This window comes from Saccopteryx leptura, chromosome X (assembly GCF_036850995.1).
Source record: "Saccopteryx leptura isolate mSacLep1 chromosome X, mSacLep1_pri_phased_curated, whole genome shotgun sequence".
Lineage (NCBI taxonomy): Eukaryota > Metazoa > Chordata > Mammalia > Chiroptera > Emballonuridae > Saccopteryx > Saccopteryx leptura.
This window is the reverse complement of record NC_089516.1, coordinates 54,517,793-54,536,497: the sequence shown is the minus strand read 5'-3', so window position 1 is coordinate 54,536,497 and position 18,705 is coordinate 54,517,793. Positions and strand designations below refer to the sequence as shown.

General features: G+C 41.7%; 1 protein-coding gene across 1 annotated transcript; it reads left to right on the top strand.

The window, feature by feature from the left end:
- Positions 1–12,203: 12,203 nt before the first annotated feature.
- On the top strand, positions 12,204–18,705 carry FATE1 (fetal and adult testis expressed 1). The gene is made up of 5 exons (XM_066357366.1): positions 12,204–12,312; positions 13,647–13,774; positions 16,836–16,942; positions 17,323–17,401; positions 18,180–18,705. Exons 1-5 carry the CDS (start codon positions 12,207–12,209, stop codon positions 18,309–18,311), a joined length of 552 nt encoding a protein of 183 aa, XP_066213463.1. The 5' UTR covers positions 12,204–12,206; the 3' UTR covers positions 18,312–18,705.

Sequence of the window (18,705 nt, the reverse complement as noted above, 5' to 3'; positions counted from 1 at the left end):
AAGGTGTCACAACAAAAAACTGATGATTGATGCTTCTCATCTCTCTCTGTTCTTGTCTGTCTGTCCCTATCTATCCCTCTCTCTGACTCTCGCTGTCTCTGTAAAAAAAAAAAAAAAAAGATTCTAGGCTTGCCCATGCAAGGAAGGTAACGCATAAAGGAGGCCCCAGGTTTTCAAAGTTTCCCCTTGGGATAGTACTGTCCAAAAAAACTGAACCTCCCTTTCTAATCTGACAGCTGAATCGCTGAATCATATGACCATAGATTCTAAGGCCAAGGCAATTGTATTACTTGCAGAGGGTGAGAGCAAGTTAGGGGCATGAAGAGACTTAAATGGGTGATGATGAAGAAAAATGGTCCCACCCCAGTCTTTCCCAGTCCTTGCTGGAGCAGACATAGGGAATCAGGTAAGGGACAAGGAGTGTTCTTCAGAGGTGTGGCTTGGAAATGTGGGACCGCTCTTCTCACCCTTTCCTCATTACCACACCCTTATAACAGTTGGCCTGAGACTGCATGAAGTGAAAGGACAGTGGGGAGGATCCATGAGTTGTACTTGGAATGGGGACTGCCAAAGGAAGCCTCCTTGAGGAAGCCATGCACAACTTAAAGACTGAAGGATGGATAAAATTCAGTTAGGCAAAAAGCATGAAAGACAATTAAATCAAGCAGAGGTGCATACTGTGAGAAGGCCTGGAGTCCTTCAAGGCCATCATGTTTTTAAGGAAACAGAAGAAACCAGAGTAGCATAAGGAGAAAAATTTGTGCAAGCTGAGATTGGAAAGGTAGAGGGAAGACTATGAAGAGCTGCCTAGATCACACTCAAAGCTACACTCTTTTATTCTAGTAATAGTGGGAGGCCACTGAAGAGTTCTTAAAGTAGCAAGATGGCATGACTGGGCCCGTTATGTTTAAAATAATCTCTCTACCTACTATGTGAAGAATAGACTAGAGGAGCCATGAAAGGATCAAATAATTAAGGTAGGAGGCTATTGCAGTCATTCAGGCAAAAGATGGTTATGAGATTAGCTAGGTTGGTGACAGAAGAGACAAAGATGTAGACTACAGAGAAGATTTTTGCTCAAACACTGAATTATGTATGTATGTATTAGGGTTCCTCAGAGACATAGAATCAATAGGATGAATATGAAGGGAGAAAGAAAGAAAGAAAAAGAAAGAAAGAAAGAAAGAAAGAAAGAAAGAAAGAAAGAAAGAAAGAAAGAAAGAAAAAGAAGGAAGGAAGGAAAGAAAGAACAAACGAAAGAAAGAAAGAGAAAGAAAAGAAAGAAAGAAAGAAAGAAAGAAAGAAAGAAAGAAAGAAAGAAAGAAAGAAAGAAAGAAAGAAAGAAAGAGATGGAGAAAGAAAGAAAGAGAGGGAAAGATGAAATAGATATATACAGATATATCTATGTATAGTTCTTTAAACCCTTGAAGAACATGGGTTTGAACTGTGTGAGTGCACTTATACATAGAAGTTTTTTTCAATAAATATTCACTTAGCCCTTCATATCCCCAGGTTTTGCACCAACAGATTCAATCTTGGATCAAAAACAGTACCTTTGATCTGCAGCTGGGAATCCATGGATATGAAGGACCAACTATATGCTTTGTTTTATGCCATTTTATATAAGGGATTTGAGCATCCATGGATTTTGGGGGGGGACATAATGAGTTTTATGGAATAAATAAATAAATACTACAAGCATAGTTCCATCAATTTTGGGGGGTGGGGACATCTGTGGGGGTGGGGACATCTGTGGGGGGGGGGACAGGGTGCAGTCCTCAAATCAATCCCTAGTGGATACCAAAGAACTGCAGTTAAATTATTGGTGAGTTAAATGTTATACATGGATTTTCAACTGTGCGGAAGTTAGCACCCAAACCATGCATTATTATTGGTTCATCTATCTATTATCTATATATCTATCTATCTATCTATCTATCTATCTATCTATCTATCATCTATCTATCATCTATCTAAATATCATCTATATATCTATAAAGAGATTGATTTATCATAGAGAATGAGTTCATGCAATTGCAATTATGGAGGCTGAGAAGTTCTACAATCTGCCCTCTGCAAGCTGGTGACTCAGGAAAGCCAGTGGTGTAGTTTCAGTCAGAATCCAAAGACCTGAGAACTAGAGAACCAATGGTGTAAGTTCCAGTTTAAAGATAGGAGAAGACCATTGTCACAGTTTAAGTAGTCAGGAATAGAGATAGAGAGAGAGAGAGAGAGAGAGAGAGAGAGAGAGAAAACAAACTCAGTCTTTATCTGCCCTTTTGTTCTATTCTGGCCCTTAATGGAGTGTATGACACCCACTCACATTGGGGAGCACCATCTGTTTTACTTAGTCCACCCATTCAAATGTTGATCTCATCTAGAGGTACCCTCATAGACACATCCGGAAATAATTGACTAAATATCTAAGTATCCTGTGACTCAGTCAATTTGACATATAAAATTAATGATCACAGATGCCGTGGAACCATGCACAGTGACTAATCGCATTGGGAGGGAGTGGGAAGGAGTCCTAGATGATTTTCAGGTTTGGGGGTGAAGACAGTGGGATAGATGGTAGGACCATTCACTAAGAAGGGTCACATTGGAGGAGGAACAGTTTGGGGGAGAGCATATTGAGTATGGAGTGTGTCTAAGGGAAACAAAGCAGGGAGGACTAGGCTGAAGCAGTGATATCAGAGTTGCTTAAGTCCAGTGGTGGGATTCAGCCAGTTTGCACAGGTTTGGCAGAACGGATACCTAATTTTCTGTTGAGTTCAGTGAACCAGTTGTTAAAATGGCACTTGTAACCAGGGTTCTCTCTAAGATGGGCACCTGGGCAGCTGCCCAATGTGGAAATGACAAATTTACATTCCTTGCTCTTTTTTAAAGTTCATCTGTGCAAAATCGTATCCTCAGTGCCCATAGTAATGTTTATTCTGTCTATAGGTAAAAAAAAAATTGACGGAACTATGCTTGTAGTATTTATTTATTTATTCCATAAAACTCATTATGCCTTAGATGAAATACTGCATTTTAATTCTTTCGTGTTTGTTACTTCAGTAAACAAACATATAACGGAAAGAGAAAAAGTGCCAAACAACCAGCTGTCATTGGAAATGTCTTAAATATAAGACTTTTATTGTTTTATGTCATCTAGAGGTACCCTCATAGACACATCCAGAAATAATTGACTGAATATCTAAGTATCCTGTGACTCTTAATATTACTTAATATTTTCTCATTAATATTTTTAAATTCTTTCTTGTAACAATTTTGTTTTGTGTACCTCTTTTATTGTTCTTATTTCATTCTTAAATGCATGTAACAATAAACCACCTTTTGGTATATCGGTTTTTTATACTTAAAATGGTCATTAGGACAGAGAACCGGTTGTTAAACTACTTGAATCCCACAACTGCTTAAGTCATCATAAAGATGATAAGTGAAGTCTCAGGTATGGACCCAATGGGCCAGGAGAGAAGCCAGACAGGCAGGGGAAAAACTATGGAAGTATGGAGTCCTGAAAGCCAAGAGAGGAAAGTGTTTCTTTAAGAAGAGAGAGGACAATGATGTGAAATGTTTCCCAGAAGTCAAGTAAGATAAAGAGTGAAGTGGATTCACTGTATTAGGCTGCCAGGAGGTCACTGGTGACCTGGGCCTGGGGCTTTTCAGTTGACTAGTGGATGAGAAAACTAGACTCAAATGAGGAGAAGAATGGGAGGTAAAAGAGTGGAGGCAATGTGCATGGTGGGAGTGACACTATCAAGGAGTTCAGGGGGGAAATAGCATGAGTAAGTACAGTTAAAACAATATTCAGGTAATTTTAATTCAGCAATTAATCAATGGGCTCCTATCATGAGTCAAGCACTGTGCTATGTGCAGGGGAGAGAAGCCATCAAGGTGCTGGAGAAGATGTGACAGTGTTTCCATGCAGGAGAAAATCATGTGGTGAAACGAGGAGCTGAAGGTCTAGGAGAATGCAGAGAGATCAATGAGAGAGCTGGAGCTAGAGCCTGAGAACAAGGGCCACCAGCATTGCTAGTGGCATGGATAGTCAATCTTTTGTAAAGGTAAGGTGACCAAGTTTTTTACAATGAAAAGGAGGACAAAAATAAGTTGAAGAAAACAATATCTTAAATAAAAGAAACATTTTATTCATTGCAACAATAATACACTATAATATGATAAATACATAATACAAACATTTGTAATATTTTATATTGTAATTATGCTTACATACCTATCAATTTTTAATAATAATTGTAAGAAAAAAGTACTCATTTAGATACAAATATATCACATCACACGCAATGGATCGACTCTGCATGGATCGAATATGGACATTTACAGATTAGCCTTCCACTATCAAAAAGGAGGACATGTAGGAGGACAATTTTCAAGGGAGGACAGAATTTACAAAAGAAAGACTGTCCTCCCTAAAGGGGGACGATTGGTCACCTTAGTAAAGGGCAAGTGGGAAGGCCTTATGGACTGTGGGAAAATCCTAGCAACTTGGGCTTTAATCACTACTTCTGCTAAGAGCTGAGTGTTTCACATTCCTTGAGCTCTTCTCTGCCTTTCCTAGGTCGAATCACTGAGGCACATTGCCTCAGGTCACCCAGCTAAATGAGGAGCTAGGATTCAAATCCCATGGCAGAAGATACAGGACTGCAGAGTTGTGCTTTGATCCACCCCATGCTCCCTAGTATGCACTGCTTTGTTATGACCTGCCTGCTGGCTTTGTCCTATAAAAGTAAAGACACCTCAGAGTAGGATTATCTGGAGAATACTTGCTGGAACTCTCTTGAGCAAGTTCCTCCCTGAGACCTCCCCCTGTTCTAGCAAGGACCCTGGATTGCCAGTTTGAAGACACTGGTTTACATCTAAACCTTGCCACTGAATTGTTAAGTGAAGTGAATCATGCCTCAGCCCTCTATGAACCCCAGCTTGTCCTTCTATAAAATGGGGGATACTGGGAAGAAAGTCTGCTTCATTGATGGGAAGACTTGTGTTGGTCAAATAAGTTTGTAAATATGATACATACGTTTGCTTGCTTATACTGTAGTTTGCATTGGGTGTGAGGGACAGGCTGTAAGCAGGCAGGGTTGTTATAGCCTAAGGCTTAGTTTTAAGACTAAGCTTTTCCCCACACCCTTGAGTGTTGCATGATGTGGGGTGGTGCACTCTTGTGAGGAATCCCATTATGCCTCAGATAAGTGACTTTGTATCAGAGACTTCCTTGTTTGTATATTGGATTAAAGGTTTTGATTTCTACATTATAAAATGGGGCAGAGGAGCTCATGCTAAAGGAAAGCAGAGAAAGGCCACATGGAGGAGAGGAAAAGCAGCCAAGATAGCAGAATGTTGAAGGAGAAGCCAGTTTGTGCAGAGAGAAGGAGATGGGGAACAGAGGTGAATAAGGCTGGTGAGGTACAAACTTTCAATCTTAGAAAAACTCAGATAAGTCAGTGGCTTTGGGAGCCCTGAATGAAAAGGGAAGTGTTTTCCCACTGTGTGTATTTCTTGCCTGCCAGGTGCAAGCTAGGATTAAAGCTAATGGCCCACCAGTCTTGGCTCCGTTGTTTCATTACCATCTCTCCGAATCAAATGCAAACCTGCATGGGCCAGGAGGCTGTGATGGTTGCTGTGGCTACTGGCTTTACAAAAGGGAAGCGTTTTCCCACTGTGTGTATTTCTTGCCCGCTGGGTGCAAGCTAGGATTAAAGCTAACAGCTCACCAGTTCTTGGCTCCAATGTTTCATTACTGTCTATCCGAATCAAATGCGAACCTGCATGGGCCAGGAGGCTGTGATATTGGCCGTACCTACTGGCCTTGCAACTTGTCACTAGTTTCTTGTCTGAGAAAACATGCAGATTCTCAAACCTGTTTCTCCCTTCCTCCATGTCTTTCTCCAGCTACAGCTTCTGCTTTTGCGTTTGTCAGTGTCTGAGACTTTACTACTTTTTCCGCCTACTCATTATTGTAGGCCATTTTCCTTTGGCCTCTTGCTCCCCTGATTTTTACATACTTATCACATTTCAGTCATTGGACATGGAAACAATTGAAGACAGATACATTTTGATCTGAGGAGTTACTCCCCAGTCAAAACTTATGGCTCTATAAAGTCACCTTGTGTAAGCCCCTCCCTTGGGATCAGGAAAGATGTACTTTCCAACCTGCTTCAAGGATTCCCTGTACATGAAGCAAAGTTGACTATATAGACAAGTCATTAAATCCTCTGAATTTCCAAATTTGCTGCCAGCTTTTGGGGGAAGGGATTCTTGTTCTAGTAGAGAGCAAAAGGGAATAGCAGGAACATCAGCTGGCTATACTTCGTGGCATGGAGTAAGCTGTCCCTTTTTTGCTCTTTGGTGCTGCTGTTACCTCCACACGCAGGGCTATCCTGAGTTATCCATTGAATTATCATCCAGAAACAATTATCCTAAACTCATTTAGCTCCACCTCAGCTGTTCAGGTAGCCTGTCCCTGCAGAGGGAAACTTTAGTGGCTGATCTGAAGGAACCCAGAGGAACATAGCATCTCAGCAATCATGGATGTGCCTGTAGGTTTGTAAGACAGGGCTGTGGCTCTGTGCTGGCTTTTTTAACCCACCTCTTCTGGAGCTGCTCCCCACAGATTGGAACAGAGTTCAGGGGGGCATGAACAGAACTTCCGTCCAATGTGGAAAATACATTTCTACCAATCTCAGCCCCCTTGAGAGGTAGTGAGTTATCTTGGAAGTATGCAGTGAGAGGGTGCAGGTGCTAGGGAAAATGTTCAGGTCCTCCCTCTTAGGTTGACAGAGCTCTAGGGAACCATCACACTCTCAAGGAGGCAGAGTGTGGCATGATTAAAGACAGGGCCACCATAAAAACATCCCCTGCTACTGTCCACTCAGATACATGAGCTTTCTGCCCATTCATTTGCTTCTATCTGCCCTCCAAAGCATTAAGTCTATTAGGATAGGGACCTTGCCCTTACCTCCAGTGCCTCGCATTCAGTCAGTCTTGATTCAAGATGGCCATACTGAATGAGAGAAGCCTGTGCATGGAAATCAAGGTACTTCCTGTAACCTCCTACTAGTTTCCTTGTTCTTGAGTCCCAAGGACTACCCCAGGTGGCCTTGCCACTTATTTCTTTCTCTCTGCTCTTGAGGTGACTCTCCTGCCCTGGGCCAGCTACAGTTCCTGAAGTTGGCGTCTCTGTACTTCCTGTCTCTTTAAGGAAAGGAAAGACAGCTACAAGGCCATGCTAAGCCCCCCTTTTCCCTTTCCCTCTGGCTGGAGAAGGGTCTGGGGCTCCAGGGATGACCTCAGTACCAGCTGCTTCTAGGAACAGGAAGCAAAATTGTTTACAGATATATAAGTTTTATTATCACATAAAAAGGAAGCTCTCAGAAACCTGTGAAATCTGAGCGTGCAACCAAAACCAGACTTGCTTATTTGGGTTTGGGATTATAGCTGCCTAAGGCAGAACTCTGAGCAGAGGAGGCAGCAAACAATTGTACCCACTAGCTTTTATTTTTTTTTTCTCTTTCTTTTTTATTTTTTTTACTGAAAATCAGTTTATTAATAACCTGCAATTAAAATTTGATAAAATGAAATCAAAGGATTTTATAGAGCTACAGTACAATATTATTTCATGTAAAAATTGTTTCTAGTTTTATTTATTTATTCATTCATTTAAATTCAATATTATTTTGTATTAGTTTCAGGTGTACAGCATAGTGGTCAGACAATCATATACTTACTTTACAGAGTTTTCCCCAATATTTCCGGTACCCACCTGGCACCATACATAGTTATTACAGTATTATTGACTGTATTCCCTGTGCTGTCCATTACAGCCCCATGATTAATTTGTACTTACTTCTTCCTCCCTTCAGCTTTTTTACCTAGTTCTCCAATCTCCTTCTCCTTTGGCAACTATCAGTCTATCTTCTGTATCTGTGAGTCTGTTTCTGTTTTTCTGTTTTGTTTGTTCATTTGTTTTGTTTTTTAGGTTCCACATATAACTGTAATCATATGGTATTTGTCTTTCTCTAACTGACTTATTTCACTTAGCATAATATCCTCTACATCCATCCATGCTGTCACAAGTAGTAAGATTTCATTCTTTCTTATGGTCAACTATTATTTCATTACATATTTCTACCCCAACTTTTTCATCCACTCATTTACATGCCCATTGACTTTTAATGCCTTTTTTCATAGAATATCAGTATAAGAAAGTGAGGAAGTCAGTACTGCTCTAGGAGAAAAGAGTCTTCTCTGGAATCTGCTATGAAGCACAGGTATCCCCAATACACCTCCCTGAAACCAGGAAACACAAGTTGAAAGAAGATTCTAACCCAATCTTCTATGTGAAGATGGGTTACTGAAGCTCAAAGCAGGGGAAGCAATTTGCCTAAGATGATTCGTGTTAGAGTTAATAGACAATCCCAGGTGTACTGACCCTGGACTTGGTCTCTGCCATCTTCCACTGTTGTTGCAAGGAAGACGGGGAGAAGGTAGCACACAGACCTCAAGCTGGTAGAGTATGTAAGTAGAGCACATGGTTAGTTAAACAGCTGGAAAAGGCCAGTGGTAGGACGGCATTGATGAAGGGAGGTGCTGTGGCAGGCAAAGTGACAGACACAGACAAGGGCAGACAGGCAAATAGAAAGGCAAGACCTTCTGTGTTTCACACCTGCTCTGTGGGAGCTTGAATGCCCTGTAGATTTCAGCACAAACTTGGATGCAATTAACTGAATTTGTTTGGTTCTCTGGGGGCTCTGTGCTCACAATCACTTTTAGGGAAAATAATGATATGTTTTCTTCAGAGATGCTTAACTTGAAGGGAAGGAGAATTTTTGCCCCTATCCCTTTCTGTTAATAACATCATTCTTATATTAACAAAAATCCATGCCTTCCAGCAGGCAGTTCACAGGAAAGGAAGAGAGATCAATAAATATGTGAAAAATGGATCTGGTTTATTCATAATTAATAAATGTAATAAATATCTGCATACTTCACCCATCATAAAGATGTTTTTTTAGAAAATTTCATAATACATTATCTTAATAAGGCTGTGAAGAACCCATCACTTTCTTCCCTTTGTTGAGGTCTCACTTGGTCTCTCTTCAGATAGAACATTTGATAGGATAAATATTGGTCAAAATTGTCAACATCTCATATTCTAGGAACACACAATACTTCTATGCACCTTCTCTACAAAATCATTTACCCATGTGTGCAGAGGCATGGCTAGTAAGACTTATTACAAAATTGTTATAAATTTGCAAAGCTCTAGACACCTAAAATGTCCATGAGTAGGTCAATAAAAAGGGGTATACATGTGCAAAAAATACTCTACTATGTTTAAAAGATGTGAGGTACATTTGTTCTGACATGGAAGATATTCAAAACACACAATTTACTTAAAAAACTAGTTGCATAACAGCACATATCTCAAATGTATGATCTCATTTGTGTAAAACACTGCAAACACACACACACACACACACACACATCTAAGCCAGATGTTCTCTAGATCCTTCCCTCTCTTTCCCAGAAACACCTGTCTAATCTCTGGCCTGAGAATAGCTTTAGGTTCCCTGGTCTTCTCTTTTCCTCTGAGAGCCTTCCACCGCTGTCCAGGTCTCTGCAGCCCATCACTTACACTTGGCCACAGGCTATCTTACTGGCCTCCATAAGGCCTGGCAGATCTCTTTATATCCATGATGATCTAGCCCTTCAGGTCTCTGAGGCTGACATACCAGACAGTAAGAGTTTTTCAGAATGTTTAGAATTAGAGTTTGGGGCAATTTCTGAAGAAAGTTATGTTGGAGGGAAAAGTCAAGCATGATAGAGACATGTTGAGGGAAAAGTTCAAGCCTCTTCTTCTTTCTACCATTAAAGGAGCCATATGTTTTCTGCACTCTTTGGACAGTTTGACTGCATCAGTGCACCTGTTATGTCCCTGCTCTTTTCCAACCCAAATATCCCCCACCAAAGAAGGAGTGAAACAGCATGCAAATTTTGTCTTCCACTGCCCAGCCATCCTTAGTGTCCAATGTGAAATGCCAGGGTTTTTGGGTCACACTGGGAGATTAGAAGGGAAGTCTCCTTATCTATTTTCCTTGGTTTTAGGGGGTGGACTCCTTTGCCACGAGGGGGCAGTGCCTCTCCATGCATGTGCCTTAGTGCCCCAGTGCCCAGGAAGCCCCAATTGGTCAAGGCTAGTTGGTGGTCACAGGGTAATCTAATTTGAGGTTAATGATGCAAAATCCTGCTTGTGCTTGCCCACACTGTATTGATTCTGGTAACTTGAGTGCTCCGCCAATCCAGTCACCCTGTAGGGAGAGGATTGTTAGGTTCATCAGCCAATGAAGAGACTGAGGCTTCAAGAAAGGAAATACTAGTTCAAGGTCAAATCTTGAGATCATGGCAAGGATGGGCAGAGCATAAGGTTGTCAGATAAAACACAGAATATTCAGTTCAATATGAATGTCAAATAAATCATGAATAATTTTTAGTGTAAGTATATCACTTATGTTACATGGAGTATACTTACATTAAAATTTATTTGAAATTCAAATTAATTTAATTGGCATCTTGTATATTTTTCTTCCTCAACCTGGCAACCCTGGTCTGGCAGAAACCCATGGCTCCTGCTTACCAAGTTCCTGAGTCCCACAGAGCACACTTCTCTGCCTGAAAGGTGCCCTCCAGAAAGTTCAGATTTCATGGCAGAGCTCAGATTTCATGGCAGCTGCTCTGATGGAGCTGGGAAGACTTCTTCAAAGGCACTCAGGAATGCAGGAAGGGCTTATGTCGGCTCTTCTTCACAGAGCTCGTTCCTAGAACTGGACAGGTGGAGCCAGGGAGGGGCTCAGGCAGCCAAAACCATGCCACTCTGTCTAAGCAAGTTCTGGTCCCTCCCTTTCTTCTCTTTTTCCCTTTCCTTCCTCCCTTCCTCCTTCCACACCCCACCCCATCTTTTCCTCTCACTGGGCTCCAAGTGTACTTGGTTCTTTTTTCAAATAGTGTCTTCTTCCCCCAGAGGCTCTGAGGCTGTTCCTAAGAGCTGAGGATTCCAAGCACTGACTCACACAACCTTTGGTGGTTGTATTTACCAGGGTTCCTCAGAGAAAAAGAACTAATAAATGAATGAATGTATATGCACATGCATATGTGTATGTATATAGACATTTACATTAAGGAATCGGCTTATGCCATTGTGAGGCTAGGCAAGACCAAAATTTGCAGGGCAGACTGACAAGGTGGAATCTTAAGCAGCAGTTGATACTGCAGTCTTGAGACAGAATTTTTCTCTGGGAAACTTCAGTATTTGCTGTTAAGGCCTTCCAACTGGTTGGATGAGGCCCACCCACATTATCGAGGGTTAGTAGTTTTCTTTCCTTAAAGTACATTGATTGTAAATTTTAACCACAGCTACAAAACATCTTCACAGCAACACCCAGACTAATTTTTGGTGAAATAACTGGGGACTCTAGGCTAGTCAAGTGGCCACATAAACCTCACAGCAGTCTAATCAGTAGGGACAGCTGAGGGAGAATTTGAACTTAGATCAGAGTGTGCAGGACCTGGGTACCCTGGAGGCTCCAGTGTTGACAGGAAGATTCCTCTTATCCTGCTCTTTTTTTCTTTTGTTCTCATTGTTCTTGAATAGGCTGACTCAGGGCACCTAAAGACTATTTTTCTTGCCTGGGAACTCCATAATGGGAGAGGCGAGACATACTCTGTAGAGAGGATGCCTCTAACCTGAGCTGGGCTTGCTGAAGCCACGACAGGCCTGTGATCTAACCCTGCTTTGGCCAATGGCTGATTCTGGGGTCTTGTGCCAGTCCTAGACTCTATCTAAAAATGATCGAGGGTGGACATCATCTGTACTCCAAAGGGCCAAACCTGGTGACCTGAGAGCCAGGGAAGTTCTCACAGGCAAAGGTTCTGAGCCTTATCTCTTCTATGTTGCTTACAGAATTGCAGGGGAGAAGATTACTAACCCAGCCAACAAGATATAGTAGGAACAGAAGGTGCTGGTTCAAGGCTTAAGTCCAAATGGGAGTCTGGCTCCTCCCCTGTGCAAGGATATATATTCCTTGAGTTCTGGCTCCTCAAATAATTTATTTTCTGAGTGCTTCCTCTCTTCCTTGATCCCTGTGTGTCCGTGGCCATAGCTTGCAAGCTAACAACTGGTTGTGATGGCAGGAGCCCCCTCTGGCATCGAGGAGGAGATAGAAATATCTATGGACGAAGAACTGGATCCTGATAGCCGTGGGCAAAATCAAGACCACCTGATGATAGCAGGTGAGGGTCCTCTTTCCTTGGGTGTTTGCACTTGTGCATGTGTGTTAGAAACAGTGTATGTGTGGCTAGGCAGACGCTCATATACCATATTTCCCCATGTATAAGATGCAAACTTTTTCAAAAAATTTGGGGTCTAAAAACTAGGTGCGTCTTATACAGTGATTGTCAAGTCATTTAAGAAGTGTGGCATTTTAAATGCCATAGATGGAACTGAGGACGAGGCAATATATGAAGACAGTGATTTGTCATCAGACACAGATGAAGACAAGCTAATAGATAGGAGTTTTGACAGTGATGAGGAGTTGTATGAATTTTATGATGAATAAAACTTGAGTTCAATAACTTTATGTAATACATTTTTTTTTTCAAATTTCGGGCCCCAAAATTAAGGTGTGTCTTATACATGAGAGCGTCATATATGATACATGGGGAAATATGGTATATACATGAATGCATGTATGGGTATGTGCAATTGTCTGTGCTTTTCTGTGCACATACATGTGATTTGTACCTGAGTGGCAGGAAGCTAAGGGAAAAGAATTGATTTGAATATTTTGCAGCCCATGAGGGAGGTGGGTGGGAGCATGAGATGTGGTTCCTTGGTTTCCTCTTTGTCCAAGCCACCACTGTATTATTGCAAAACATTCAGAGGATTCAATTTTTAAGATAAATCCGATCAATTTTTCTTCTTACCCTTCCAATGCCTTCTCCTGCCTTTTAGAGTGAAATCTAAACTCCTTATTATGATCTACAAGATCTGATCAAGATTACCTCCTCAACCTATTTCATGTTGTGGCATAGTGACCCACTCCACTCTACATTTTTTCTTGTCCTTATAACACTCCAAGACTGGTTCTTTCTCACAGCCCTTGTGCTAGCTTTTCCTACTGCCAGAAATGCCATTTATTTAGATTTTCCATGGCTGGGCTTTTTTTCTTGTTCGTGTCTCTGTCTCAATGTTGTCTCTGACTTTTCTAGAAGTTATGTTGTCCTGTATTTTTTTAAAAATAACTTTGGAAACATGTGTCTCTTGATTTGAATCTTATCCCCCTTGTGTACACACAGGTAGTTTCTTGGTTGCTGTGATCTTAGTCTTTTAGTCATTGATCTCTTTTCAGTTATTTAACACAGAACTTGGCCTTAAGTACTTGCTAATCTTTTGAACAGATTAAAAAACTGAGGCCTTCAGTTGGCCACTGCATAGCAGTGAATGGGTGTTGAACAATTCCTAAGAAGTTTGGGGACCTAACTACTTTCTAGTGTGCCTTGTTCCCATGAAGCCTTGGTAAAGCTTCTATGAGTGTTCCTAAGGCCTTTATTCTTCTTCTCTCCAGATATACTAGACCGTGGAACATGGTCCCTGGGTGTCCCTCAGAGGCGACAGAATTTGGAATCAAAGGCTGCTGGCGCTGCTGCAGGCCAATCAGTTTGGAGTATGACTGCCACCCGGCCCAAGAAAATGGTAGTCTTTGGGGGCTCTTGGCATGTGGTAGCTGGGTTGAGGTTGGGAGTGCTGGTTATAGGGGCTTAAGAGTAATGATGGTAGCTTGAGCAGGAGGGATGTTGACTTCGGGGGAAGAAGCAGATAAATGGGAGCAGTGGCATTCAGCAAGAGATCAGAGCCATCTTTTGGTAGGATGGGAGTTCAACCTTGAGAGTCCTGAAGAACATATTGCTTGGGGAGTACATTTACACTCTGTTCTGAAAAACTCCATTGTGTGTGAAATGACACTTCCCTTTATTAAAAAATAAATATATTGCTCTCTCTATACCTAAATATACCTATACTTCTATATTTATATTTTATATATTATATAAAAATATATTTCTACATATAAATATATAAATATAAATATTTAAAAATATAAATGTTTTTAAAAAATTATATATCTTAGGGCTGGGACAAAATAAAGCAAGTGAGGTTTCTGTGATTCCTAGCCATTAGGAAATCCAGTCGAGGAATAGTCTAGAAAAAAATAGTGGCCATATTGTTGCAAAAGATACTGGGAAAAAGCAGCTGTTTTGGAGAGGAGAAAGATCTGTTTGTTCTAGGGAATCTCTGAGTCCAGTATTTTTGTAGCCAATTCTGTTAGTTACATTCACTGTGAGTGGGCACAGGTTTCAGAACAAAAGGTTGTTACACTATTTCAAAGGTTACTGAAGAAAACAAGGTTGGAGAGCAGGAAGACCTAAATGTTCTAGGGAATAGATTAAGATAAATGCTGAAATGATTACACTCCCAGTGAATAAAGAGAAAAAAAGCACCTAAGTCAGAGAATGCTTGAGAATAAAAATAAGCTAGAAATATTGTATTAACATCTTGCATCTAAAGGCTGAAGCTAAATCAAACTGCTCCAACAGGTTAGTTTCCATGCAGCAAGCCACTCACGCCCCTAAAACTGAGGGGTTGGTGGTTGTGATATAACCTCTGGATTAATTAAATTTACTTCTTAGGACCAAAGAAGTATACTTCAAAAAATAAGTTTAGATATTTCAAATGAAGAAAATTAATTTAACAGTTGTACTTATTTGCCCATTGTTTTGATGTTTTAAAAAATGGAACTGTTACTGCATCAGAGAGAACCACAACCAGTCCCTCACCCTTATTTTGTCTTAAAAAATCTCATAAAACTTTCTGTCCTTCTGATGCTAATTTTTAGGAAAATCAAAGGGATGATGTGGAAATTGTTCTAGGAGACACTGTCAATCATTTTCCCCTTTATAGTCCTGCTGGGGTCTTCTTGACACCCATTGTCCTTTTAATATTTTTGAAGTTTCTGAAGAAGAAGAGGAAAATAAATAAGCATGAGTGTGAAGTACTGTTCATACAAAAAATGTCACACCACTGGTATCTATATGCACTTTTGAGAAAGATATGGTTTGCACTATTACAACAAATAGAGCTTAATGACAGAGTTCCCATGAAAATCATTCATACAGAAGTTGTTCCAGCCTGCAGTTTAATGCTTTCTTAAGAACAGAGGAGGGCTGCAGATCTCTCTCAGGTGACAGGAGACTTGTGATGTCTACTTTCTTTTTAAGAATGAGGCAAATAGAAGGGCCTACCCAGGACTCTGAGCTTTGGTGAGGCCTGTCAGATGGCAGATTTTTCTTCAAACAGAGGGGGCAGGTGAGGAACTAGTTTTTACACTGGGGTATCCTTAAATGCAAGAATGAAGAGGTTTCTACTTTGCAGCACTACCACCTCTGCTTTCTAGTTAATTTAGTTCAGGCTTGGGATTGAAAGTAAGTTCCTGGCTGCTAGCCAGTTTGGGTGGAGGGGTAGATAATATACCTGTTAATGCCCCTGTTTTCCACCCTAATCCTCAAGATTAGTGTCCCAGTAGCCTTCAAGTCCAGACTCTATCTGGGCACTGCCAGGTAGCGTCCCTCCTCAGCTTCACACCCTCCTCTGAGCCACACTGAAGGTTGTTTCACTCACTTCCACTTTCTTTACTTGCATTTTTTGCATTCTACAATCTTGTTGAGCTCTTTCATTCCCCGTTGCTTTTTCTATTATCCTCTTCCTTGTGGGCTTATATCATTTTAAAAGTCTTCACTGTTGCTTTAATGGAGTCTTAAGGGGAAGGAACGTCAAGTATGAGACCTATCACAGTGTATTGGTTAAGAGTACAACCTTTGAAACAAAATGTCTTGTGTTCAAATTACTGCTCTACTACTTACCAGTTAGGTGATATGGGCAAGCTATTTGAACTTTCTGTGTCTCACTTTTCCCATATTTCAAAATGGGGTGATAATAAATAATATATGTTTCAAAGAGTCATAATGAGGATTTAATGACTTGATATTGGTAAGGGTTTAGAGGATGACATGGTCCTTGACATGTCATAATTATGTATTAAGCAAGCATCTTGTAGGATATTTCATCTTGCACTAGAAACTCAGAACTGAGATTTGAACCCAAACAGGTCTGCCACATTTTACTTCTCTAGCTCACACTAGCTCTTGAAGGTATAAGATACCTCTGGCCCCAGAGCTCTGGACCAGAGACATCCACTCCAGAGAGATATTAGCAAATGTATAGAAATGAAAGACGCAGAGATGGCTGGGCTCACCCAGAGAAGGAGAAAGAGGCTATGGTTTCCTAGTAGCTAGACTTCTATTCTGAGTTCTGACACTTACCATTTGTCTTCGGGAAGTGCAATCATCTCTCCAGAAATTAATTTCCTTGACTCTAAAATCAAGGTTTTCCATTCTCCTTCAGTGGTTGCTGAGACTCAACTGATATCTGCATGTGACAGTGCTGGCAGAAGACAGGGACCCTTATTACTGAATCTGAGATGGCCAAGATCTACTGAGGATCATGGTGTGGGTGGAATGGTGGCAAGCAGCCAGGCTCCCCTAATATTATAAAGTTCTAGCCCCTTATTCTGGAAGATCAGACACCATAAGATTCCTGGCAGGGAGTGGGGGACCACTTACTGGTCATGGAGAGTGTGGGGCAGCCACATATATTAGCTGGGACTGAGAAGATTACTTTGACTGATCATTCCTTTACTTAGGGTACTCACCTGCCAATATTCAGAATGCCAAGAGAACAAGGTCATGGAGATGTTCTTTCCCAGGATTATCCCGGAAGCTTCCAAAGCATGAGATTCCATTATGACCGGTAAGATGGATCCCAGAAATCTTGAAAGAGTAAAGGAGGAACTTTTTGGGGAAGGACTAGGGTGGACCAGAAGTTCTGAAAAGCAGACTGGCCAGGAAAGCCTTGTGAGCAGCTGAACATAATGGTTGGGGACCTGTTGCCTCCCACTACACCCCCTAAACCTCCTGGCTCTTCAACCATTTGAGTTTCTGAGTGCTCTGCAGGTGGGTTGGGCTGGCTTGCAGCTCTCAAGCCCCAGGACTTGTTTACCAAGGAAGGAAAAGACTGGAAACTGACAGAGTCACTGTCTGGAGAAGACCCTGACTTTATCTATTTGCCTTCATGGCCTTCCTGTGCTTTCTGTCAGCAGCTCTGACTTGTTGTCTTTTATTATTTTCTAGCAACCCAGCGACAGATATAAGTTCAGATATTGACGTGGAAGAGCCAAGCCGACGTGAGATGAAAGCCATAAGAAGAGAGGTGAGTGTCTATTGTGCTCGGGATTCACTTAGAAGGTGGAGGCAGAATCATGGTATTTTAGAGGAAGATGGGCCTCACCAGTGATAAATTTATCCTCCTTTCTTGAGGTTGCATAGCCATTCCTGTAATATAGTCACCTTATCCTCTAGCAGCCAAGGTGAGGGCAAGCTCCCCTCTGTTACTTCTCAATCTCTGTGGCTCCGAGTTTAATTTTGCTGCCCAGCCTTAAGCCTGCCTCTCTTCCAAGGTGTGGGAAAGGGAAATGGAAAGAAAAAGATGATGAAGGGGGAACATAAGGGGATAGAGGCATCTATGCAGAAAAAGTGGCTCTGAGGTCTTAAATAAGGGTCTTCTTGGGTGAGCAGAGAGTGCAGCAGCCATTGGTATGGATGTGGACATGAAAGGCTATCAACCTAGTGGCCATATCTGGCTCCTGATTGTCACCCCATCTTGGGACCCTCACTTCACTGTTGCTGCTTTTATCATGCCAGCCCTCCCCAGAATTAAATTTGCACAACTGATCACTTTGCACAACTGAGAAAGGTTAGCCTCATGCAGACAACTCAATGCATTCAGAGAAAGGTATAAGACAGCCGAATCTGCCAACACAGGCAGTCCAGCTCACTCCAGGCCTCTGGTCTCTTACCCAAAGGCACTTTAGCCTCCAAAAGGGCAGCAAAACTCTTTCTTCTTCTAATTTCATACTTTTTCCCAATGCTGGGTTATGGGCTTCCCTAGAACAGCTTGGCTCACCAGCCTATTCTTGTTCTTTCTGCAGTTGCGTTTGATCAATGGACGTCTATGTGCTCTGGAAGACCATGCAGTCACCACGCGCCAGAGAGAAGCTGTGTTCCTTACTGTGCTGCTGTCGGTCTTCACCGCCAACATATGGCTGTGGATACGCCAGTAAATCTTTACCTGCCATCCTGCCAATAGAGCTCTCTCCTCCTTCCCCTATTCCTTTCTTTCCCTGAGCCACCCTTGTCTTTCCTCCTACCTTCCAACAACCTCTGGAAGTGGCAGGATCATATTCCAACTTTGGTTGGACTCTCCGCTGGGGGAAGCCTTAGCTGCTGGGAGTTGCAGGAAGATCTGAATGGGATAAGATACAGTCCTTGGAAGTAAGGAGCAGGGCATAGGGTCCCCACAGTATCATTAGTGGCAGATGCTTCTTGCCTGTTTATCAGGACTCCACAGTGACCATCTCATCTTTTCTGTCTCATCCTATGGGGCAGGGGCTTGGCTGTGATTTCCTGTTATCTTTCTTACATGTTGTGCACAGGACTTTGCATAGAGATATTCAA